Source organism: Zootoca vivipara, chromosome 2, assembly GCF_965207765.1.
Source record: "Zootoca vivipara chromosome 2, rZooViv2.hap1.1, whole genome shotgun sequence".
NCBI classification, from domain to species: Eukaryota; Metazoa; Chordata; class Lepidosauria; order Squamata; family Lacertidae; genus Zootoca; species Zootoca vivipara.
In genome coordinates, this window is record NC_142584.1 from 18,920,014 (window position 1) to 18,945,598 (window position 25,585).

The 25,585-nt window shown below is 40.6% G+C and overlaps 1 protein-coding gene across 2 annotated transcripts in view; it reads left to right on the forward strand.

The window, feature by feature from the left end:
- Positions 1–16,839, forward strand: part of SARNP (SAP domain containing ribonucleoprotein) — a 53,293-nt gene extending 36,454 nt beyond the window's left edge. For both annotated transcript variants that reach the window (XM_035103915.3, XM_035103916.3), the window contains 2 exons: positions 13,661–13,750; positions 15,732–16,839. In XM_035103915.3, coding sequence (XP_034959806.1) covers positions 13,661–13,750; positions 15,732–15,773 — 132 coding nt within the window. In that variant the 3' untranslated portion in view covers positions 15,774–16,839. The remainder of the gene's footprint in view (positions 1–13,660; positions 13,751–15,731) is intronic.
- The last annotated feature ends 8,746 nt before the right edge of the window (positions 16,840–25,585 follow it).

Genomic DNA, 25,585 nt, shown 5'->3' on the forward strand with positions numbered 1-25,585 from the left:
GCTTTTTAACCCAGTATGATGTGAACTTCTCAAAAAGTGGGCTTGCAGTAAGCAAAATTCTACAGTCATAAGAATATTCTTTTATTATTAGCTGTTCGCTTATCATTAAACAGACTATATAGAGCAAGGCTACAATCCAATATCCACTTACCTGGGAATAAGCACTATTGAACTTACTTATTTCTGCACAGTCCACTGAACAGCCATGAGACAATGTGATAAACAGCTTGCTAACTCCAAATTTCCTGTCAACCTAGCAGTTCGAAAGTACGTCAAAATGCAAGTAGATAAATAGGAACCGCTACAGCAGGAAGGTAAACGGCGTTTCCATGTGCTGCTCTGGTTTGCCAGAAGCGGCTTTGTCATGCTGGCCACATGACCTGGAAGCTATACGCCGGCTCCCTCGGCCAATAATGCGAGATGAGCGCGCAACCCCAGAGTCGGTCACGACTGGGCCTAATGGTCAGGGGTCCCTTTACCTTTACCTAACCCCAAATTAATTAATTTTATTTGAAAGATGCCCTGATTTTCCACAAATGGTCAGGAGATCATTAATGTTAAGACTACTTACAGTAAAAATTAAAAAATACATGAGAAAAATAAAACTGAGCAAAATCCACTAGCCATGACAGAGAAATACAGTCATACCTTGGGTTGCAAACGTGATCCGTGCAGGAGGCACATTTGCAACCCGCAACATTCGCAGCCTGAAGCGCCACTTCTGTGCACGTGTGTGATGCGATTCTGTGCTTCTGCGCATGTGTGTGACGTCATTTTGTGCTTCTGCACAAGCGCTGAAACCCAGAAGCAACCCATTCTGGTACTTCCAGGTTCGGTGCGGTCTGCAACCCAAAAACGCGCAACCCACAGCGTTCGTAACCCGAGGTATGTCTGTAGAAATAGCTTGTAGTGCTCTGTTTGCATTCTGACCATTGACAGTGAGATTTTTACAGTAAGGAAGTACAGTTTGACATCTGGAATAAGGGAGAAAAGAATTCTGCATATTATTTGTGAGGACAGTAAATTTGGGTTTTTCAGCTCTGCTCACTGAAACTTCTGTTTAACTGTAGCTCTCCATTTCTAATCACTGACAACACCCAGTGGTCCTCAGTTTGTACATTTTCATCTAAAACCTTATCCAATCAATTCCGATTACCCTGGATGAGAACTGGGAATCAGTTGTGAATATGTAACCAGTTGTGACTCTGTATATGCATTGGCTATGTACACAAGAGTCTGCTTCCACACATAATTTCCTTTGCTGGGTCAGACTAATTGTGGGCATGTACATGGAATGCAATAGGTGAATCTACCTAACTATATCCTTTGAACACTATTAAATGTGTGATCTGATCCTCCCTCTGAGGAGGGAGAAGTTTTATAAGTGTCTTCAGGAGAAAGGCTAGTATTTGTGGTAGTTGAATGTATCCATCATTACCTGGAATATTTTTGAATCTTGAAAAGGCTACATTGTGTTATTAAAAAGCTCTCAAATGCCTTTCACTTTTTCACTCTGCACCTGAGATGTGTCTCTTTCAGTCTGCCATGTGGCATTCCTTATACGTATGCTTCGCCCTCTGACGTCTAGGTCAAAGAATGCTTTTCAACTTCAGAATTAAACTGGGAGTTGCAGGTGTGCTCTTAACACATGGCTGTGACTTTTTTTGTTCCTCACTCCCCTGCTGATCCCGTTTGGAGCCAGCATAAACTTTTATCTGTGAAGGCCCCTGGTATTTTGACACAGAGAGCTTTCAGAACTGCTGGCTCTCAGAACTTTGCCCTTTAACAAATTCAACACCTCAAACAATTCTGATCTCTTAAGCTTTCTCTCTTCCCTGGCTTGTATTTATGCTTTAAGCAGAAAGAATCAAGTAAAGAAGAAACAGTGCTGTTGGATCTGCACTGCCTTTCATTTCCATTTTATTTATTTTTTGCTATGATGCCAATGCTGACCTGTATTTTTGATGTAGAGATGTGTGTAACTTGAAAGTTTGTGTCAACTAAATCCAAAAGATGATACAGTTGTGCAAAGGTGCATTGACAGTGAAACTTAATTCTTTTTTCTACCAGATTAGATACATTATTAGATTCTGTTACTGACTCTGTTTTATTAGTTTTATCATCTTGTAGTCTGCAAAATAGGGGTGTGGTGACCCTGCATCATGGTGTAGTAGACTACAGTAGTTTGCCCTTTGCATCAAATCGTAGGACGAGCCTGCCAGCTGTCTGTTGTATAGAAACATAAACATAACCTTATTTAACACTAGTTCACATCTGTAGGTTCATTTCTAAACAACACTTTTGGGGCTCTGAAAAGAGCTTGTTTCAGTGTCATCACATCCTTCTACAACTACATCAAGTTCTTGGTGAAACATGACTTATTAGAGGATGGGAAGAACTGCGGAGTGTTTGACTTTCTCTTGGGCTTTGAGATTAAAGAGCTGTGTTGATTTGACTGACTAGTCCTGAAAGGGGGAGATTAATCACATATTCTTTGGGTCTTTTGTGAGAGGCAGAGTGGGAAGGTAAGTGGTATTGGAGTCTATAAAACTAACAGCTCCTTGATTGTGCCTCTCCCATTGATCACAGTGCATGTGCAATGTGTAACTGAGCAAGTGTAATACATGGTAAAATATCATTCCAGGGCTGTAAAAGGGAGAGTGGAGTCACAATATGATTATATTGAAACTTTTCAGTTTCCTGTTGTTTCATTGCCCCTACTAACTATTTGCTGCTGAGCGTCATTCGCGTAGTTGATGCACACAGACACAGAATAGAGTCCACTAGGGAAAAGAGCAAGAAGATAGAAATATGTTGGGATGAATTTCAAAAAGGTGGTGGGTGACAGCTGTGCATCCCAGGATTAGAGTGTTTTGAAGAACAAAACTATCAGTTGCTGTCATTCACCCTCTGGGTATGAAATTGGAAGCCAGCTACTCATGAGTGTTTCATAACCTTTACCTTTTGGAGGTCAAGGCCATGTCATCATTAATCTACCATCGCCTGAAAGCCTGGAGGCTCTGCTTTTCATCCTGCCATCCGTCATGCTGCAGTGGAGATACAGGAGTGGTGACCAGAAGGGTTCATTTTTATATAAATGCCCTCCCATCGGCTTGTAAAATGCAATTCATGATAATGTCATGCTTATTTTTATTTTTTTTAAAGGACACCTGAAGAAATTAACAGGCCACAGGTTTAAAACAAAAAAAGGTTGGTTCTTCCCCCCACTGTTCCCTGCTATCACATATGCTTGCAGAGTAGACAATTGATCTATTGAACCTGTTTTCATAGTGTTGACTTGACCAGCTGGTATGAAGGGCTGAAAAAACCCATTATTTATCCCTCTTTAGCTATTTACCATAGACATGCAGATAAATACACAGTGTATTCCTAAACCTTAGACTCTGGAAGTTTAGAGAGCGGGGAAAGTGTATAGCATCTGAATTCAGAACTGCCTGTTATTAAATATATGTTACCAAGCCTCATAGATCACTTACAGGCATGCTGTATTTGTATTGCTCCTGTCTTCACATTGTATCCTAGAACTCAATCCTGGTATGTGAGAGGGTTCATCTGGAAAATTCTGCATTGCTTCCTCCTGTGGATCTTTTCTTAATTGAAAGCATCCTTCTGTCATTTGTTGCCTGATATCTTTCAGTTGTGTACTTCCTCAGGGTAACTTACGATATTTACATATTCAGACGTTGTCTTAGAGATGAGGCTAGGAAAACTCGAGTGCTTTGTAGTTTGCTGTATGAGTCTGTCCAGCTGCATTAGTCAACTTGCAGAGGCTTTTCCCCTTTCACTTCAAAGGAGCATAAAGACTCATCCCTCTGTATATTGGAAAGAGATAAATACAGTAGTTAAAAGCACCTGCACTATGACCCCCCAAAAAAGCACTTCACAAAGAGGGATCCTCTTAAAGCTCATGACAAAAATAATTCTTGCATAGTGTCCTAGGGTGCTGTGAGAGCCAGAAATGTAGCTCTTTATCTTTGAGAAAGATTCTCCAAAGATGCCATGAAGGCACATCCCTCAATTGATATTAGCCAAGCAGATTAAAAGATGTACCTGCATGCTTAGAATTTTGATTAGTATTGATTAGTATCAATGAGGGTATGTTGGAGAGTGATTACTCTGTATTTGCCTTTACCTAACTAAATCGTATAGTACTGGTAAAAGCCAGGTAATGGCATCTAAGGATACTTTGATCTGGCACAGTACAATATATTTTAGGTTCTTTTGGTGCAGCGATTGAAGCCTTTTAACTATGGAAAGTTGTTATACAAATAAAACAAGGTCTGTATGATGTATGTAAGCCATACTTTTGCTTACTAGGTTGTGTGAACCATGCCTAAGGAGGCTTACAACAAATGTAACAAAAATTGTCAAGCAATAAATAAAACACATCAAAAAGTATACAAACAAATCTGACATTAAATTATAATATGTTCTAAAATATAGATACAAAAAATTAATATCTATAACAGCAACAACCCCCTCCCGCCCCCCCAAAAACAATTCCCCAACCTAAGAGTCTCTTCAGCAGCCTCAGCTTCTGTAGGATGTAATTCAACCTAGATTATTTCATCAGTGCAAGAGTTCAAGGTTCTCACCACACGTTTCACTCCAATATTTCAAAATCTGGCTCTAACAAACAAGTGGTCCTCCTGAACCTGTACATTCAGAGGTTTACCTGCTCTCTGGACAAGTCATTCTTGCCAAGGTGAATCAACAGAGCAGCTTATTTTCATTTTGGAATGAAAAAGGCAAAGAGTAAGTGGGGGTTGACTCTATTGCCCAGGAAGAAGTCAAGGAGTCATGCAATCTGGTATTGTAGTCTCCACCCCAGTTGGTTCTCTGCCTTCACCCAAGGCAGAGCCTCCTCTTACTTCAGCATTTGTACTTGCCTTCCAGCTATTCTTTATTTCAAATTTCAACTTATTTCATTCTCTTTGAGTCATCTTCCTCTTTTCATTCATAGAGATTTAAAATTTGTTATTTGTCTTTTCTGCTTTTCTTTTACTATCTCCCTTCCTTATGGGTTAATTGGGAAGACACTCTGCTTTCTCAGCAAAATGGCACCGGTTTCTTCACATGGTCAGACCCACTAAATCTGAGACAATGACCTGCAACTGCTTAGCAACCTCGCAGTAGTGCATGCATCTCCAAGAGGAAAGCCTCCACACTTTTACCCCAGCCTTGCCAACATTTGTTGCCATCATAAAATCTGTGAAAACCTTCTGCCTGATTTGTCCTTTCTAACTACTGTTGCCTTCTAAGGCCCCCATCACAGACAACACATCTGCTATACCCATGGCTACTGTTCCTGCTAGTAGACAAAGGGATCTGGAGCACCAGGGTAAGCTAGAGAGAAATGGGAGTGAGTTGCCCAAAGAGCAGCCCGCACCAGACTTTTTCATAATGATAAGCTTTATTTTGCCTTAAAAACACCTTAATCCAGGCATCCCCAATTGCGGCCCTCCAGATGTTTTGGCCTACAACTCCCATGATCCCTAGCTAACAGGACCAGTGATCGGGGAAGATGGGAATTGTAGTCCAAGAACATCTGGAGGGCCGAAGTTTGGGGATGCGTGCCTTAATCCATTCTGAAATATGCTACAAGAGATTGGGCTTCTGAGGACACTCATTAGATCATAAAGCTTCTGGGGATCCAAAGTGCTGCCTTTTGTTCCCCTTAGATATTTACAAAGATAAGAGCTTCTCATTCCCAGAAGTACGGTAAGTTCTATAGTGGCTGTTTAATGGGAAGGTGCTTAGCTGGACTGACTGGCTATTCTGACAGCCAAGAAAAGGTACTTTGTGATAAAAAATCAAGTTAATAAATGAATGTATACAATTTTTTAATTTTTGTTTCCATATTTATTTGGATAGTTATCTATCCCGCTTTCTCCCTTTAAAATGGAGATACCCAGAACAGCTACCTAGGCAAAGAATAAAAGAATGCAATAAGCAATATTTGAATAAAACATTTATTAAAAATAAAATGGCAGTACTGTAGTAAAAAAATTAAAGTAATATATCCAAAAGGTAAAGGGACCCCTAACTATTAGGTCCAGTTGCGGACGACTCTGGGGGTGCGGTGCTCATCTCGCTTCACTGGCTGAGGGAGCTGACATACAGCTTCCAGGTCATGTGGCCAGCATGACTAAGCGACTTCTGACGGACCAGAGCAGCACATGGAAACGCCGTTTACCTTCCCACTGGAGCGGCACCTATTTATCTACTTGCACTTTGTGCTTTCGAACTGCTAGGTTGGCAGGAGCTGGGACCGAGCAACGGGAGCTCACCCCGTCGTGGGGATTCGAACCGCCAGCCTTCTGATCAGCAAGCCCTAGGCTCTGGTTTAACCCACAGCACCACCCACGTCCTGATCCAAAGAGTATCAAGACTAAATAAGGATACCCCATCTGCTATTAAGCTGCCTCCTTAGTTGATACTTTATTTGCCCATTTGAGATACACTAATTGTTTATTGCACAAGCTACAACTCATTGAAGGCAAAGCCACTATCAAATATCCCTTCCATAAATATAGCCCAAGCACCCCCAACCCGCGGCCCTTCAGATGTTTTGGACTACAACTCCCATGATCCCTAGCTAACAGGACCAGTGGTCAGGGATGATGGGAATTGTAGTGCAAAACATTTTGAGGGCCGAAGGTTGAGGATGCCTGATGCCTATCTAGCTTGTGCCCCATACTCTATGCACCTGTATTCTATTTTCACTCTTACGCACCCAGCATATGGATTCAACATCTGTATTCTAGTCATTTGGATATAATTATGCCAGAACTACAAACAAACAAATACTGCTGAGCCTTTCAAGGAGATGCCATTTCAGTAAAAGAGAGCAGCAGATCTTTATGCTAGTTCATGGGTAGGCAAACTAGGGACGCAATTGCCTTCTAAATCCGGCTCGCAGACGGTCCAGGAATCGGCGTGTTTTTACATGAGTAGAATGTGTCCTTTTATTTAAAATGCATCTCTGGGTTATTTGTGGGGCCTGCCTGCTGTTTTTACATGAGTAGATGTGTGCTTTTATTTAAACTGCATCTCGGGGATATTTGTGGGGCATAGGAATTCGTTCATTTCCCCCCCCCCCAAAAAAAATATAGTCCGGTCCCCCACAAGGTCTGAGGGACAGTGGATCGGCCCCCTGCTGAAAAAGTTTGCTGACGCCTGTGCTAGATAAACAAAGGGGTGTAGATCCAATGGAGCCCCCGCCCTAGCAAAGCTGCAGTAGAAGTATAATCCAGCCTTTGGCCTAATGTGGGTTTTCCTTCCCTTTTTATGCAATGGAAACCACGCCTAAAGTATAAGAGGCAACCTTTTTCTCTTCTGCCCCACCCCACTTCTAGATGACCAAAATCCAGTAAGTCAGATCCTTCCTGGGGCCACCCAAAGAGTATCCCTGCCTTTATCCCGCTGCTTTAAAGGGCTTGAAAGCATCTGTCTCTGCTCTGCACCAACACCTGTTCTCAGTCACTCTCCACTCCCACAAAACGATCCAGTGGTATGGCGAAACAGCTGGAGGTCCTGCTTAGCCGCTGGTTCTTAATTGCAACTGTGAAGGAAAGCAGAACTTCAAATCATAGAATTGTAGATTGGCAAAGGACCCCTGAGGATCAACCCTCTGCATTGCAGGAAAATTCAGCTGGCCCTTCGAGGATTGAACCCGCAACCTTGGCATTATCAGCACCACACTCTCACCAACTGAGCTAATTTGGTTTTCCTAAACAGCCAGGTTACACCCTGCGGCTTCTCTCTCCAGTGGCTGTCCACAAAACTCTCCACAGAAAGATGTGTGAAAGTGCAGCGGAACAGTCCGTTTCATTTGTATTTGAAACAAGAGCTTTTTGTTTCAGTTCCTGCCTGTGCTGCCCCCAAGTTTATGTTTTTCTCCAAGTAATGCAAGGTCGGTGCTTATTTTACAAATAGTGTGTATTTGCGTGCACACGTAGACTAATTTTGCATCATTTTGCTTACAAGTCTGTATGTAGTAAAACATTTTGGAACTTTTCAGGAAAAGCGGAAGAATGAGGAGAGAAAGGTGCGGAGATAGTTACAGTACAGTCATACCTCGTGATATGTCCGCTTCATGTTGCATCTTTTCAGGTTACAGATGCGATGTACCCGGAAGTCCCGGAACAGGTTACTTCCGGGTTCGGCGCGTCCGTAACCTGCGCGTATGCACAGAAGCGCCACATTGCATCATACGCATGCGCAGATGCGGCGCTTCATGTTGTGAACGGGCCGCCGGAATGGATCCTGTTTGCAACATGAGGTACCACTGTATAGAGAAGTAGGAGTCATGGGACAAGCATAGGAGATGTGTGCAGATAACACTCCTCCCCCCCCCCAAAAAAAGTAGGCCTGTGGCCAATGAAATCCTTTTACAACATCCTCCGATTACTTAGCTTTTTGTCTGTGTTTCTCTAAGCATTTATTCCCGGGCATAAGAGCTAGAACTCTTTTTTGAAAATGATACTGTGAGTTGACTATTGTTTTCTGATGCAGAGCTTCTTAATCCATGTACCTTGCAGTAAAATATTCATGCCACTTCATACATTGCGGTTGCACAGGGTTTTGTTTTTTGTTTTTTGCAAAGATTTCATTTTTTTAAAGTGTGAAGTATCTTGGGATGCCTAGCTGAGTACTAGATTTCAGATTTGAGAATCCTACCTGGATAAAAATTAAAAAAATACTTTAAATGGGAAACCTTTTTATCTTGTATCCTCTAAAGCTTTCTACATGAGTAGGAAAATAAGAAAACCTGGAAATCACCAGCTTCACGAAATTTATCTGTCACTTCACAGGAAAGGTCAGCTTCCACCCCCCACTTCACATACACAAATGCCCATGTGCATATTTGAGCATGCCCCAGGGCTCCAGCAGAGCTTGATAGATGCTGAGATAGCAGTGTTTTGATAGAGGTAATTTTCCTCAGATGGGTTTCAGCACCCCATGAATCAAAACCTGTCAGAGAGGAGCTAAAGATGGAGTGAAGTTTATTGTAAGCGTGTTTGCATCTGACACTGGTGTGCTAGGGGGTCAAGTGAGTGAGATCATTAGAACCGTGTTGATTTAGTGGAATTGTTACACACTTTCCCTTCAGGCAATGAGTGGGGGGGTGGGTGGAGTGATTATAGGGAGTTACTGGAAAAATAAATAAAAACCTCAGTTCACTACGGTCTCTTACATACTCCACAGCATCCGTTCATCCATTTAAAGTTGCTGTTTGGCTATTCCCCGCCCCACCCCCTGGTCAAATTGCCTTTAGGGCACAGAGATACTGACTTGCTTACTATCAATGATTTAAGGAATGTAGTTTTTCCATGGTTAGCTGAACCAGCTGCAATGGAATATGCATAAATTGCATGCTGAAGTTATTACTAAGAGCTTTTGCTGTCTTCACTAACTGGGAGATGGTAAGACGGATGCAGCAGAAGACTGTGTGCCCTGGTATGTTTTGAATTTTGATTCAGTTAAATAAATAAATAAAATCCCCTTCAGGTGGTCCTAAAATGTGTAATACTTTTATTATGAAGTAGTAAGCAAGCCATATATTTTGCAGGTAAAATCCACATTGCACTAATCCACAGGGTTGTTTAACATGCAGGTTAATCTCAGGCAATAGTAGTGTATAACATATGAGTAGCTATGCATATATCTTTTTTTATTTACATCGGTAAGGAAGCCACTGCAGATATCATCTGTCCAATTCTTGTGCCCTTTGGGGAAAAAATGACATGTTTGCTGCTGTTCACAAACATTAATGCACAGTTTAAAATCACCCTCGGGAATACCATTAAGTGCTGGCTATATTTTTATGCTGTTCCAAGTATCCTGTTTCCCCCCGCATTACCTTATTTTTGACACGTTCGTTTTTCATATGAGATTTGTAAATTTGTATGTTAACACTCAAAAGAAGAAAAAATATTGAAAACAGAAAAATGCATCTTGAAGTAGCATATTTATATAAGGTAACTGAACAATGATGAGCATGAATGTTACTGGTTCTCTGGTTTCGTCAGCTCCTAGTATAATTTAGATATTTAAGCTTCACAACAGCTGTACTATAAAAAGTTGGTATTCTGTCTTTGTTAAACCAATCTTTCAAGGTGTTTACAATCCATTTGGGGGGGGGGATCTCAGTAACGCCTGCATTTCTAGTACCTCTGTGTGTATGGCATGCAAGAAGGTACAACAGCTCAGAATTCACACCCATCTCTCTGTACTACATATGAGGAATACTTATCAGCCTCCTTTTGTTAGCTATACCAAATATTGTGTATCTGGGCTCATCAGGATCACTTGACAATTTGGTTTCCAAGACTGGCAGACACTTTGTTACCCCAAATCATCTGTGAGGCTGAATCCAGAAAACCTAAAACAAGCTCTAGATTCTGTTATTTCACCATTCTTTCTTTCTTTCTTTCTTTCTTTCTTTCTTTCTTTCTTTCTTTTTTTGGCATTCTAAATGCTGGTGTGAGTGCCAGCCAGGCTACTGTAGACCAAAAGGTGTGTCATATTTGTAAAGGTCATGTAATAACATTTAATATAAAATAATTGTATCATATTTATAATTCAGTTGTCAGGAAAAGAAGGTTTAGTAGATGTGTTGAAGTGGAAAATTCATTGTGAAAAGTATTATGTGGCCAGAGAAATGGCAAACCTGCAAAGTTAGACAGTAACTGTTATGAAGTGTTATAAATGCGCAGAAAGCATATCTGCATGCTGTTATGGTGACCACTGCTGCTGTTGTCAGAAGCCCCTGAGAAACTTCTGCATTTTTAATTAAACATTTCAGTTGTTTCTGTTGCCACAACAGATGAAGTTGTCATAATTAATAAAGCTGAGCCTAGTTGCTATGGTGTCATTTATGTAAGGGATTGACATAATGAAGGCAGTCCCACCACTTGCTGAGGAGGTGTTGAGCGCAACTTCTGTGACAAAAGTTGCCTGCTGCACCAGTGATGTCACTGGGCTTGCTTTGTGAATTGATTGATATTTTGTTTCGCATTTGTTTTAACAGTGTTGCTTGTGCTTGTCACGGCTTGACCGATTAATATCAATTAATCAAAGCTGAACAATCATCATTATTTGTACAGATGTAATGTGGAGGAAAGGGAGGCTTTATATAGTCATAGGAAGAGTTCTATCCTGGTTTTATTATTATTATTATTCTCAGAAGTCAAGTCATTTTAATACAATCCAGCTTGAAAGCAAGCTTCAAAGTGCTTAATGGATGTGGGAAGCTGTGCATTCAGCTAGGAGTTCATAGAGACTAGCAATGCAGTTAAGGGTTTTAGCTTGTTTCATTTCTCATTTCCACCATTCCGCTGATTCTTGCATCCTCAAGCATGATGGTTGTGAAAGCCTATCATTACTCCAATGCCTCTCATGGCCAGCACTGCTGGATAATCAAATAGGGCAGAGGGGAGGTTGTAAATGTGTTGCGTGAGCAGGTGAGGAGAATTACAGGAAAAGAGGAAGGTAATTGGACAGTCTTTTGCTACTGAAAATAGCACAAGAGAACTCCCATGGCAAATGGATGAGGTGGAGGTTCTGAAAAGGTAATGATGGCTTGATTATTGCTGTAGACCAAGGCCACCAGCATGGTTAAAGGTTAAGAGAGTAAAAAAAAATCCTCAGGCTTATGGAAAATCAACTGAAGAGATCTGAAGTACCTGCAGAAGCCAACATTTATTTCATAATTGAAATGGAATTTATGGAGATAAGCTCAGTGCCACACAGGCCAACTTAATGAAAATGTTTCCATTAACATGGGAGAAAAATGAATTAAAAGATGACCTTCTAAGAGAGGGGGAAATTAAAATGGTGGAGAAGATGCATTTTTTTAAATGTAGCTAGCTTTTTTTATTTCGTATGCTGCAAAATTTATGTTCCTAAGCCTTGTACAGTAGTACCTAAAGAATGAGTATCTGCCATGTGTTCAGATCACTTAATCAAATGAATTTCTATTAACATGAACAAGATAACAATATCCTAAAGCATATTTAACAAGCTGCCTCAGTGATGACTGTGAGCTACTATAATGAGAACAGCCTTGAATTGCATGTTGTGTCTTCTTAATGTTCTGTAGATCAGAACTTTGTTAGATAGCAAAGCAGATTCTGGGTTATCTGCCCTTCAGCCTGTGTGTAACAATTCCACTAAATCAACACTGTTCTAATGATCTCACTCACTTGACCCCCTAACACACCAGTGTCAGATGCAAAAAAAATGCTTGAATACTCCAGATTATCTATATCTACATGCAGAACACTAAACCATGGTTTATTTAACACCAAGTCAATGATCCCCAGAAACCTGAGCAAAGAATCAGGCTCATGTGCTTTCCTCTCCTTTGCACAAGGGGTTATTGAGCTGATTTGTTCAGCTGAACATTGTGTGCAAACTGGAATCTCTGGTAAGTTCATTACTCCAAGCCAAGATTCTTTGAAAGCAAAACTAAATAAACTAAACCTACATCTTACACACATTTAACTTTTATGCATTCAGCTTTATGTACTTAGCAAAAAAAAGTGAGAGAAAAAATGGGTGGAAAGGGGTGGGTGTCTGAGAAAAGAGACTTTGACAACCCCTCCCGCCATTGTGTGTTGACCATACAGTATGAGATTTTGGCTTTAAGCGCGATTCTTGGAACATTGCCCCCTGTAAGCTGCTAGCTTACTATACAGCAGAAACAGGAGGGGGGAGGGGAGAACATGAGTGTAGAGCTTTGCTCAGAGTTGTGGAGGCTCACTCATATAAGCACTGAACTATGGTTTATAATGTGTGAAGCAAAAATACTGTGTGACCTGATTCACACATCATGGTAAGCCAAACTGGCTTACTGGGGTCACTCAAACATGTGACTGCTTAGTTCCTCCCGTATCTGCTTAGTTCCTGCCCTATCTTTTATATTGCCAACCTGCACTGAGCTAAGCCAGGGTTTGGCTTAACATGCCATTATAATGCAGGCTTACTATTAAGCTCTCCTCTTGCTAACCACTTGCTATATCTAAGATTTGTTCTTTGCAGTTTTTCAAATAAACAAATATGGTTAGGAAAGAGAAACAGAGAGAGCTAGCACATATAGTGTTGCATAGTGAGGTGGGAAAATACTTTTGAAGCTATTCCAGATGCCAGTCCCAGTTTATAATGACTAAGATTTACACAGTCAGTGTCACAACAGCAGAAGTGCAGTGATGAGCATCAGGAGAGAGGAATAAAGAAGAGAAGTATCTGAAGTAAGAGTAAATGCTCCCTGAAAAATTACTTACACAGCTGTTTTAGTTCTGTATGTACTACATAATAAGGATATGTCATAGAAGCACAATCTTTGGGCAAGCCTGAGACCAGAAAATTAAAATATAAGGACATCTAGCTTGTTCAGAGACCTAGCCTCCTGTTCCATGAACTTCAAAAAGACACATATTCTCCAAACAGAGAAGGGTTTCAACTGTTAACGGAATAAGAGTTAGTTCTGAAAACTATGTAAACTATGTTCCTCTGTAAATTCCCTTCCAGAAAATGGTTCTATGAGACTAAGAAAGAAGCAGAATCACCAACTAGAATGATTTTTTGGGGTGATATAGCCAACTTAACATTTTCTCCCTTCTTTTTTGTATAGACGGAAGATGATGAAAAGCTCAAAAAAAGAAAGGAGAGGTTTGGTATTGTCACAAGCTCGGCTGGGGCAGCAACCACAGAAGATGCAGAGGTAACCTGTCAAACCAAAGATGATAAGGGGCATGTTCTATTATTATAATGGTGTGGGTAGAAGCGGAGGACAATTTGTGATGAATTGTGAAAGAATGCCAAACCCTCCACAAGATGGCACTGTGTCTCTTTTATCCTGTTCTCTGCCCCCACCCCCATGGTCCCACTAAACTATCCTAGGTGGTCATATAATACTTCAGATACTCCATCAATGGGCGACCTCGGAAATTGCTTCTTTTCCACTTCAAAGATAATATATCAGGTCATTACTGTGCTTTGTGCAGGGAGGGGGGTATTTTCTTAGGGGGGAGAACAATCTGTATTGCTTCAGATTTTTCTATCACTATCTTGATGAGAAAGAGGAGGCTTTAAGCTTATAGTTGCTAACTTTATCCTCATAACAACCCCTATGAATTTTCCAAGACCACCCAGTTAGTTGGAACTGGAATCTGGGTCATTAGGTCCAAACCCAGCTTTCTATCCATTGCAGAGCTAGCATGGTGATTTTCAATTTGGTGTGAAACAAATATCACAAAATATTGTCTACTGTAATCAGTGGCAAGGAGAATGGTCTAAATAAACGTCCAGCAAAAGTGAGATTTTTATGTTGTAGATTTTGCAAGCTTGAATCCCACACTTTGCCTCTTTATCTTTGCACGATGCTTAAGTTTATTCACCTCACGAAAATATCACAGAAGGGTACTAAAGGAATCCAACGTTGTTTTATAATAGCAGTTTGTTTGTTTGTTTGTTTGTTTTGTACAATAACAATTTCGTTTTATAATAAATTTGTAAGTCTTTAAGGTGCCACAATAACAACTGATTCTGCTGCAAGCAACTGTCATAGCTACCTCTCTGTATAAAATTATTTTGTTTCCTGTTGAATATACCTAGGAGTTTTCCTCGGACATTTCATAGTTATTCTAACACTTCAGTAGTTCTTTCCTCATGTCACATTTTGCAAATTATTTGTGGCAAGAATCTGTCGTCTTATGTGTCTTTTGATCCCTTCTTTGAACTATTTGCCTAATTTTAATCCTACTCTAGCATGACAATTATTTGTTTCTGTAAATCCATATTCATGGTGATTGTGATTGGTATTGAACCATAATGCCCATCACAAGGGGTCTTATTTTGCCTGTGGAATGGAAGCAGTATTTGGGTCCCTGGTTCCTCCTCCATTGAGGAATCCTGAATATTCTATACAGGAAGTTTATTTTCTTTGGCATCTTGTATGGAGTTCAGATATGGTTTGGTGCTTTTTGTTTTTGCCAGATGCTATGCAAGCATTGCACTACAAAATGAAGTAGCAGCTGTAGAATGATCCCCCTGTTCAATTTGAGCGAAGGGGGTGGCTGGGCTCTGGTCTGAGGGATTCCATGCTTTTCCGTTAGGTCACTTAGAGAGTGTGCCTGAAACAAAAAGGTCTTTTTCTAGTATTGTATATGCTGAATGGCACCTTTCCCCTGGAGATTCTTGATTAGGACTTCTGCTACCCCCTAGGCTATTTATCCTGGTAAAAATTAAGATTTATATGCCCCTGGTGTATTAACTTGGAGGCATATCTCAGAGACGCATGAGTATATTTAATGCATTTGACTGTGTCCCTCTCGCCTTCCTCATGAATAGAAGAGTGTTAACCCTTTGGCCTTTTACATTTCCCACCTCCCCATTGCCTGGAAGGCTTTCCAGGCCTGTAAAGTGGTCATTGTTCCAAGCATAGCTCTCTTGTATAACCCAGCAAGATGAAGCAACCACCAGGCCACTGTATCTCATGCTTTTACAGCTTAATTTCTGACTCTGGTTGGAGGCCCTGTTGCAATTGCAGTGCCCCTTGTGAAATTTGATATGAAAAATGCTTTCTTAAACCAACACTGTGACACTTCTTATAGACTTTCTACCTTCCCTTCTGCCAAAACACATGCTCAGCATTGCCATTCCCCTTGTTCTTGATTTTCTCTCTCTTTAATTCCTATTTGCAGGCAAAGAAGAGAAAAAGAGCAGAACGTTTTGGCATCGTCTGATGATCCTTCCTCTTAGCCTTTACTTGTTTGGGATGTATCTTTTATACATTCTTGTTCTTCATCCCTAATGAGGAATATAGTTTTCTCCCCCACACAAATCTTGGCTTTGTATTTTAAAACGAGCTCTTCATTTGGGCTTTCCCCTCACCCCTCCCTGCCAGACTTGTAAAAGAAACAAATTTCAGAGCCTAGAATGAAAGTTTTCTGTTTGTGTATGTAACAATTTGTATTCTCTGGCAAATTCTCTTGTTAGCCACTTGTAACCAAACTATGCCTCCAACTTGCTTCCTCTCTGTACAGATGAAAGCAGCTGCACAAAATAAAGGGATTTGCAAAATATGAGGAATATTAATATTTTTTTCACATTATTGAACTCCAGTTGAAGTAGTACCTAAACCCAGAGCTGTCTGAACCTTCCTTGTAATTTTACAAAGCTGTTCATTATCTCTTTATTTCAATTCTCACATTGCCCATGGCTCAGAAATAGTCTTCCTCTTCTATGCCTACTGTTTAGTGAAATAACTCAAAAAGTTCATCTGTCTCACCTGACTTGACCCCAATCTGATTAACTGTTTTTATACTTAAAAGTATTTCTCTCCTTGGGTTCTGCTAAAAGTTCTCTAACATTAGGTCTTATGAAGTCATATGATGTCAGCCTTACATCCATATGGGTCATATATTATTGTCAGCTGAAGCATAAGCCCCTTTTTAATGCCTTGTGTAGCTATTATGTATTCTAAATGATGTTTGGCCCATATAATGGGATGAATTGTATCAGACTGTGACTGGCTGCAGTATAGAGCATCCCAGGATGCAGAAAGTGAAAAACCTTACCATGAGTTTCTTAAAGTTCATTTACTGCAAATGCTGATAATTTCCTTCTCTGAAAGTAGCATCAAAAAGCTCTAAGATTATAGCTGTGGAAAGAATTGTTGTAAAATGTAATGTTCAAGTTTTTACACTACTTTCATTTCCCAGGTGGATTTTCAAATTGCACTGTTTTTTGTTTCTCTTTTGAGTCAAATGCTTCTAGTTGCAATTTAATAAAGATAACAAATTGGAGAAAGCCTCTGTCCTATCACATCATTGCATCTCATTTTCTTCCAAATAACTTATTCATGCTTGTTTCAGAAGTGCAGTGCTATCTCATCAAAATTATACCTCTGTCCAAGTGATTCCATCTTTATTCCTGTTTTATTTCATGTAGCCAAAACCCCTTATTAAAGGTATATTTCATATTTTATATAGGGAAGAAGTTACTAGACTTTTTCTATGTACTAAAGGTATCCTTTCCTGTTCGTCACTGGTTTTATATACAGTACTGTTACTGGGTTGGCTTTTGGAATGAATGTTGTTCCATTTGTGCTGCGAGTATATGTGCTCCGAGTATTGGGGGGGGGGGTGTTTTATCCTAATTTTTCATTCAAAGGTGGATGGCTTTTTTTTGTATCCAACACACAACTCCTTTCTTTTGTCTATAATACAGATTAAACAATGCATTTAAAAGCCATTAGCTGACTCTTGTTGATTTTATACTGAATTCATTAAATGCTGTGTGTTTTATTTGTGCTTTTCCAGTGTGCTTGTGCTTTCATTATTCATGCTGTCTCTGAGCAATTTTCTAATGATCTGGTCCTGAGGTCATATAGTATCACTTCAACACCCTAATTTTTCGAAATGTATATTGTGATTTTATTTTATATCTTGTAATATGTGTTTTCTACTCATAAACTTTTGGCAGTTTGATTACTTGGTTGAAATGTTTTGTAGCTTATGTTGAAACCAGAACTGCATTGCATTCCTGGTTTCATAATAAAACTGCTTCTTTATGCCAATACTTGTATCTTGCTCTTTGAGGGATCAGAGCATAACTGAATGTACCTTTTTGTGTTTACATCTACTGGCATGCAAGTTTACAAAACTGCAGCTAAGGGGACATGTAATGGTCTTGTTTAATTAGTTCTCAGTGTGGAGTTTTAACTGTAGAAAATGCATAATTCTGATTATTCGTTTTCAATACCACACTGAGTTTCAGTTAATCATAGGATTTCTCTCATATATTCTGGTTATTTCTGTTTATCCAACTTGCACCAAATGAAAGAAGAGAGAAGGGGTGCACAAGTTATCCCCTTCTGAAAGCAGTACTATAGCAACCAAGGTAACATCATTTGGTGTTTTTTTTCTAAAATATGTATCCATATCACTAAGAAATTATATGTTTAAGTTTATGAAAGAGCTTGTAGTTATTAGCCATAATAAATTTTGTTGATGTTTAGGGTGCCACGAGATTCTTAGCTTTTGCTGCAAGAAACTAACATGGCTACCCATCTGGAAATAGTTACTACTTAAGTTCCTAAAGAAAGGTGCAGATAATACTTATATAATTGTACAGTCTTATCTAGCAAAGCTTAATTGTTGTGGTTGGGACAGATCTTGTCCTTGCTATATACTGTAGTTTGCAGAGAAATAAATCTCAAAGAGGCATTTATCTTTGTGCATCCACCTTCATATTTATTCTTAGCTCAACAAAAACAAAACTAAGGTCCAGAGTGATCACATCTTATTTTTTCTTTTTCACATTAATTCATTCAAATAATTACTCCCTCCTAGTTCTGTACTCGATTGCTAATTCCCACTCCACACAAGGGTGCTGTAAGAATTGAAGGGGGGTGCTATTGACTCTTAACTATTCATTAACCACTCTGGTGGTAGAGTATAAAAGGACAGTTAAGGCATATCTAATCTACATTAATTAATTTTGGGTATGCACTCCTAATAATTTGTCTAAGGGACATACACCAGTTTTAAGGCAAGGGAGGCAATGGCTCCGATTCTCACACTGAATTGGCTTTGGTGTGCAGTATTCATATTGTCTGCTTTGTGTTTCACAGACGTATTAAAATGCCTATAAATCATGGCAGCAGCTGGTAGAAAACAAACATCCTGTTTTGGTCAGGTGGAGAAAACGCCAAATGGAAAACTAGTTGCCTACATTAACTCAAACGCTTGTGTAGATAGAATCCAAGAATTATTCAGCCTAGAGCAAATTCTGGTAACTGCTGCAATCTTGCCACACATTTAAGGATAGTGTTGCTACTGTAACAGTTCATTCTTCCATAAGTTTCATTCTTGTTAATTAAAAAGAAGTAGGAAAGCTAAGGCCTGGGAATTAAATGCAGGCCTCTCTGTCCAGCCCTTGGGCCTATCTGCAGTCTGCACCCTATTTTCCAATACGATACCCATCATTGGCCCTGATGCATACCCTCTTCAACTGTTCTTGAACAGTTATTCTTGAACTGACTATGCACCCTTACTTGTCTTAATAGAAGGGACTGTAGAAACCTCTGACTTTTGCATGGCTGGAATGTAGTCTACTGTACAAAGGGAAGAGCTGTGTCACTTGCTGTCCCCGTCTTATTTGCCTCTGTCTCTGTCCATAAATAGCGTGCTGCCTTGAGAAGGCTGCTCAGGAGGGAATGTGGCCCTTGGGCTGCGAAAGCTTCTCCACTCTACTGATTTAAAGAGTTTTTGCCCCACTCCCCAGCCAAAAATAGCTCCCAGAGCAGTTTATGGATATCAATATTAAGACAGTCCCAGGGCTGATGCTTACAATCTAAAAGAATGTAAAAGGAAAATTGGGAGAGAGGAGGAAAAAAGCAAACTCATGCACTAGTTCTTTAGTTGCACAGTTCTTATAACAACCAGCTGGAACAGAAAACAGTACAAGGAGATGATGAGCCAAAAATTACTTCTCTCTCTGCTGGGCCAATTTAATGGCTCTGCTTCCTACCTCTTCCTGTCTACTCTGTTCCATCTTTGGATGGAATTGCTTTTGTCAGGTAGCAGTTGATGGAGGGAAGAACCTAATAGCTGCTTCTAATCCAGTGGTTAGGGCTCTGCTAACACAGGCTTCCTCAACCTTGGCCCTCCAGATGTTTTTTGGCCTACAACTCCCATGATCCCTAGCTAGCAGGACCAGTGGTCTGGGATGCTGGGAATTGTAGTCTCAAAACAGCTGGAGGGCCGAGTTTGAGGAAGCCTGTGCTAACACTTGTTAATTCTGCTGTAACTGCTGCTTCTAAATCAGTGGGGGCAATTTTACTGTTTCTCCGTTACAGGACATAGATGAATGAATATATAAGAATATTTTTCTATCCCTTTATTATACTGAACCAAAGGCCCATTGGTGGCAGTTGTTTTCTTTAATTGAGAACGAAATGGGTGGTATTCAACTAAGTTTTACTCAGAGTAGAGCAATAGTCATGTTCATTAATTTCAAAGTTAGGTCCATCGATTTCAGTGGATCTACTCTGAGTAAAATTTAGTTGAAATATAGCTGCAGTCCAGGTTAACTATTGGAAATAAAAGATAAATGTAAATATACACAGAAAACACGACCAGCTGATTTAAAGGATGGTTTGATATCTTATTATAATATAGGTCCATCTACACTTTGTCCATGCCCCCCATTTCAGTGCTTTAAATAAAAATACTTTTTGGAATACGTTGCTTATCAGTCATATCTACTGTCTAGTAGTAGTAGTAGTATAGTAATAACTTCTGTTCCCCACCTCCTTTACTTACCTAGCCACCTTCTGTAGCCTTCAAGGGTAACTGTCCCTCAGTATTTATTCTCCCTGCCTTGTGCCCCACCCCTGCAGTGGGAGAAGGATTTTATTAGCGAGGACACTATCTTTTCGAGAGTATGCATTGCCCCTTTTTCAGCAAAGGGTGGGTGGGGGTGAAATCATTCTAATCAAACTGTGTTTAAAACACTACCTAATTTATTTTTCCTCTCTAAGCTGGGGGCTGCTCGTGACTAATTTGAGCTGAATAGGCAGATAGAAAAAGCATCAGGCATACAATGAGCGGCAGAAAGTGTGGGAAAACTAGCGAAAGAAAGGGATGGCCGAGCCTTGCAGCGTGAGAGCTAAGGAAGGCCATGTAGCACCCAAATTCAGCATGAAGTCACTTTTCAACAGTAGACGCTTGGGCTCTAAATGCAAGTAGGACTATAGGTCAGGGAGGGGGGAAATGGAAATTTGTGTTAAGTTTGCACAATGTAAACGGGAGAAGGGATCTTGTGTGTGCGTGTGTGCGTGCATCCCTTCACAAAGAAAAACAAACACATGTTCTTCCCAATTGCAATGTCCTCTTCTCCCCAGTGGCCTCTTGCCCCTGAGCCCTCTGTGGGTGGGTTTGAAAATCTTTCTCCTGTTTAAATTCAGGAAAATAAGAAAACAAAGGGAGAGGGGGAGCCTGGAAGTGTTGGCCAGTGAGGAGTTAATAAAGAGAAATGTGTCCTCCTCCCTGCCCCCAGTCCCGCTGCTCTTTTAAATATTTATAGAGACCCAGCGAAATTTTATTTCTAGAGGCACGAAAATCAAGTGACCTCTCACCTGAAGCTCTGACCTCTTGAAACTCAGAATATTTCCCCTCTGCCAGGGGAGGAGTTAGAGAGGATTGGTCAGTTTCATGCCAGCGGTGAGATGAACTGCTTCCTTGTGCTCAGAGTTGTCATTTCTCTTAAATGTCAGCCACTTCCACATTGCCTCTACTGATCCCAAGAAGCAGAATGGTTGCTGTAGTTTAAAATGGTCTGGTTATTTCCACATCAAATTTCTCCTGGAATAGGCACCAGTCATGTTAATTACACCATGCTCGCATATCTACTGACGTATTTAACAAATTTGGGGTAAAGCAATGTCATTTGGTTTTACTACACCTGGCAACATATCATTTAACATGTCCAGAAGATGCATTATGCGATCTATCCATGATAGAAAGGCCGTTGGTTTTGGGTAGTTGACACATACAAGTTTTCGATGTATCAATATCAAATTCCATCTTTTTCCCTGGACCGAGGTTTGCCGGGCAACTGAGTTACCCTGTAATATGTTACAATCAATGTTATGGATCATATCTTCTCTAATATCTGTACTTCCAGATGTTTTCCTTCCAGAGTTCAGGGGTGTTACTTCTATTGCTTCATTTGTTTCGATACCCTGCTTCAGGATTCCCTCCTCATATATTGACTGGATCTCTGTTGTGTTTTGTCCCACTTTGCTTTCCTCTTTGTTGTCCTGTGGGGCAAGTTTGTTTGGGCCAGGTGGATGTTGTTGGAATCCATTTATACAGTTTCTGCAATAGTGTTTTTGTATTATCACTTATTAACAAGGTGATAAGGGGATGCCATCAACAAATGTACATTAGCTTTAGGAATGAATATTAGACAACAGAGGACAATATCCAGCACTCTGCAAGAATTAAGGCAGAGTTCATAAGTGTGCTGGATATGACCATATATGTTGCTTTTGAGAGTTGGAAGGGGCCCTGAGGGCCAACTAGTCCAACCCCATGCAATGCAGGGATCTCAAGTAGATCATGCAAGTGATACAAGTCTCACCCTGAAGTCAACCAAACACTGGTTAGTACACATAATCATGCCTACCATGAGACCACAATGAGGGCCATTTTGCAGCCTGTGTTTGCATTCCTTAGCAGCTGCCCAGCAGAGCTACTTCAAACTATCAAGAGATGACTGGCTCCCATTGTGGTGGAGGCCAGCTGACTGCACATTTTGAGGATAACGTCCAGAGTGACCTTGACTCTGCAGTTGTTGCAGTTCCAACCAGGTCCTAAGCTGAATCCCTGGCATCTCCAGTTATAAAAAGGATCAGCTAGCAGATCCTGAATTGCATCTCTGCTGCTGTTTGAAGGCATTTATTAAATTTATATACCGCCCTTCCTCCCAAAGGAGTCCAGGACATACCCTGAATGAGAAGCAGATGGCTTCAGAGGACCCCACCCCCTTTTCTGTGCATGCTTCCTGGCCAGATTATCTCCCATGAGCAAGTCAGGTGGAAGCCAGTCGTGCTTTTTTGCTCTGCGTTTTAATTACTGTGGGCATTTGTACGAGGGCAGACTTGTTATGCGGCAGCAAAGAGGAAGGCTAGAAAGCCTATATTATGTCATAGCTGGCACAAGTTTTGGCCCTGGTTTGTGGGTGGCCGTCAGCACGAGGCATAGCCATCACTATCACTGTTCTCATTTGTCCAGTCTTCCCTCAGATTGTGCTCCTATCTATCCCCCAAATCCATACAGACACTCTCTCCCTTTAAATTAGGTCAGCTAGTCACCAAGCAGAAGCAGGTGATACAGACATGACCAGAACAATAGCAATTGCTCATTAAACTTTCAACATCTCCCTTCACAACAAACATGCACACCCAAGCAGAAACTTTCCGGTCCTGGTAGTCTTGCTATCACCACATTAGATGCTTTCCTTCAAGTGAGGGGCATAAAATAAGTTCCAGAGGCAGTTCAGGTCCTATCTGGAAAGCCACTCTTGGTTATATTTCTTTCTTCTGAGGAAGGTGTTGCATTGTGGAAAGCATGATGGGAAGAAAGCACCTGTTAGTGTGGACTATTTGTACTGGGAGTAGCAGGATAGGTGCTTAAAGTTATAGGCCAGGGGTGGCCAACTCCCAAGAGACTGCAATCTACTCACAGAGTTAAAAACTGGCAGTGGTCTACCCCCATTTTAGGGGTACAGGGCAAAGATGTTGAGGTTTTTTAGGAAGGAAAGCCCTGTTTTTTGGAGGTGCAGGTCAAAGTTGTTGAGCTTTTTTAGGGAGGAAGAAAGCCCCGTTTTTTTGAGGTGCAAGACAAAGATCCTGAACTTTTTTAGGGGAGCTGAAGTTGTTGAGCTTCTTCGGGGGGAGCCGGTGATCTACCACAGACATCCAGTGATCTACCGGTGGATCACGATCTATCTGTTGGACATGCCTGCTATAGGCAGATGCAATCCATCCATTTGGACGGAGCAGAATATATGCATCTAAATAACGTGTGTAAAACATCTCGGAATAAGAAATAATTTTTCCTGGCCAGACTTTCAGAGCAGCCTCACCACCAGTGTGTTCCCCAGTGTGCTTAAACCCATATCTAACCCCTAAACGTGACAATGGGTCCAAGCACAGCAGAAGTTGGTTCTTGGGAATATTTCAGGGGGAAATGGCACTGGCTTGATATATAGAGAGCATCAAGTTTCAGTCAGTAGGTTTTCCAAACCTTTCATTTATTTGCTACTAAACAAGACATCTTGTCATGAGACTTAACCTATATGTTTTCAATCTGAGCTAAAAGTTGTGATGTTGCTGTTGGCACTCTTGTATTCCTGAGTAGTGTGTATTTGTTTTTTGAGTCAAGTATTTTCAGATTTACTTCAACATTCACCTTCATCAAGAAATCTGCCCCTCGCAAGTTCTGCCCATCATTTTAGAGGAGTCTTTTTTGTGCATTTGATTTTATCTGCAGTGTTTCCATGATACTAGAAGGGGGGAATTAAATCCCCACTCTCTCTTGCTGAAGGTTGTGAATGCTGTGTTGCAGTTTCCCCCTATCTTTATTATGTGAGAGTCTCTGGATACTTGTCTTCATTTCCCTGGATACCTGTCTTCATTTCCCAAAGACTCCCAAGATTTGTACAGTGTCATAAAACCATGGGTTTTAATTTTCTAGCTGCTAAACTCTAGTTTCATTCTGCCTCTTCTCAGATTTAATTTTTGCTTCTGTAGCTTTCTTGCAAACCAGATAACGTTTTTATAACATCTCTTCCAACCTTGCTTGCTGAGATACCATGTCCTATTTTATCTAAGTTGCCTCCTCCTCTTGCAAGGATCTTGTGAAACCATTTCTGTAGGGCTGCAAAGTTTTCCCCTAAAATATCTTTTGAGTTATGGGTCCTAATTTCTCTACCAGTCTGACACTGCAAATGCACATGCTCAGTCTATTATTCAGTTGATTGCGAGTATCTCAGTTATTTTAAAAGGTTGCTCTCTCTCTTCAACTGTAGCTTATTTTTGTGTTATCCAATCTTTCCCAATTTCATTTTTCTGAGCCATATTAGAAATGTACCTTTCCACAGCGTTATTACGCCTTTTATACCTCTGTGGTTTGCTTGGTGGGTTTCCCCCCCCCCCATTTTAGTGTAAAAAGTACTGTATCACCATTAAATGATAGAAAGCACAAGTAGACCCACAGATGTCTCTGTCACCCAGTTTAACATTCTTGTTCAGGTTTCCACATTTTTCTCAGTATAGCTCACTTCTCCAGATTTTCAATAAGCTGGATTCCATCAAATCTATCAGTGGGTTATTGGCACCCTTTGCCTGGTGCTCCTGGTTCAGTTTCAGATAAATTTCATTTATCTTTCATTCAGCTGAGGTTGCGGTATTTCCTGATTAATTTTAAACTTTTAATATTTATATTCCACCTTTCTTTTAAGGAGTTTGTGGTGACATACATGGTACAGCGGGAAGGTAAACGGCGTTTCCATGTGCTGCTCTGGTTCACCAGAAGCGGCTTTGCCATGCTGGCCACATGACCTAGAAGCTGTACAGCAGCTCCCTCGGCCAGTAATGCGAGATGAGCGCCACAACCCCAGAGTTGGTCACGACTGGACCTAATGGTCATGGGTCACTTTACCTTTACATGGTTTTTCCTCCTCTCCATTTTATTCTCACAACAACCCAGAATAATATACTATGAAAACTTAAGTAAACACCAACCAGCAAGGAATATCATTCCCAGCAGGCCCTGACCTTGCTTTCCTATCCTGCTTAACTGACCTGAACTTTGGACATCCATATCCTGTTCATGTCCCTACTTGTAAAGGCCCCAGAGAATATTGAGGCTAGTTAAACAGAAACAGCCCTTTTCAGAATTATTTATTATGCATTTATTTATTAAATTTATTTTCTGCCCTTCCTCTCCAAAGAGCCCAGAATGGACTTGAATAGTTTCTTTTT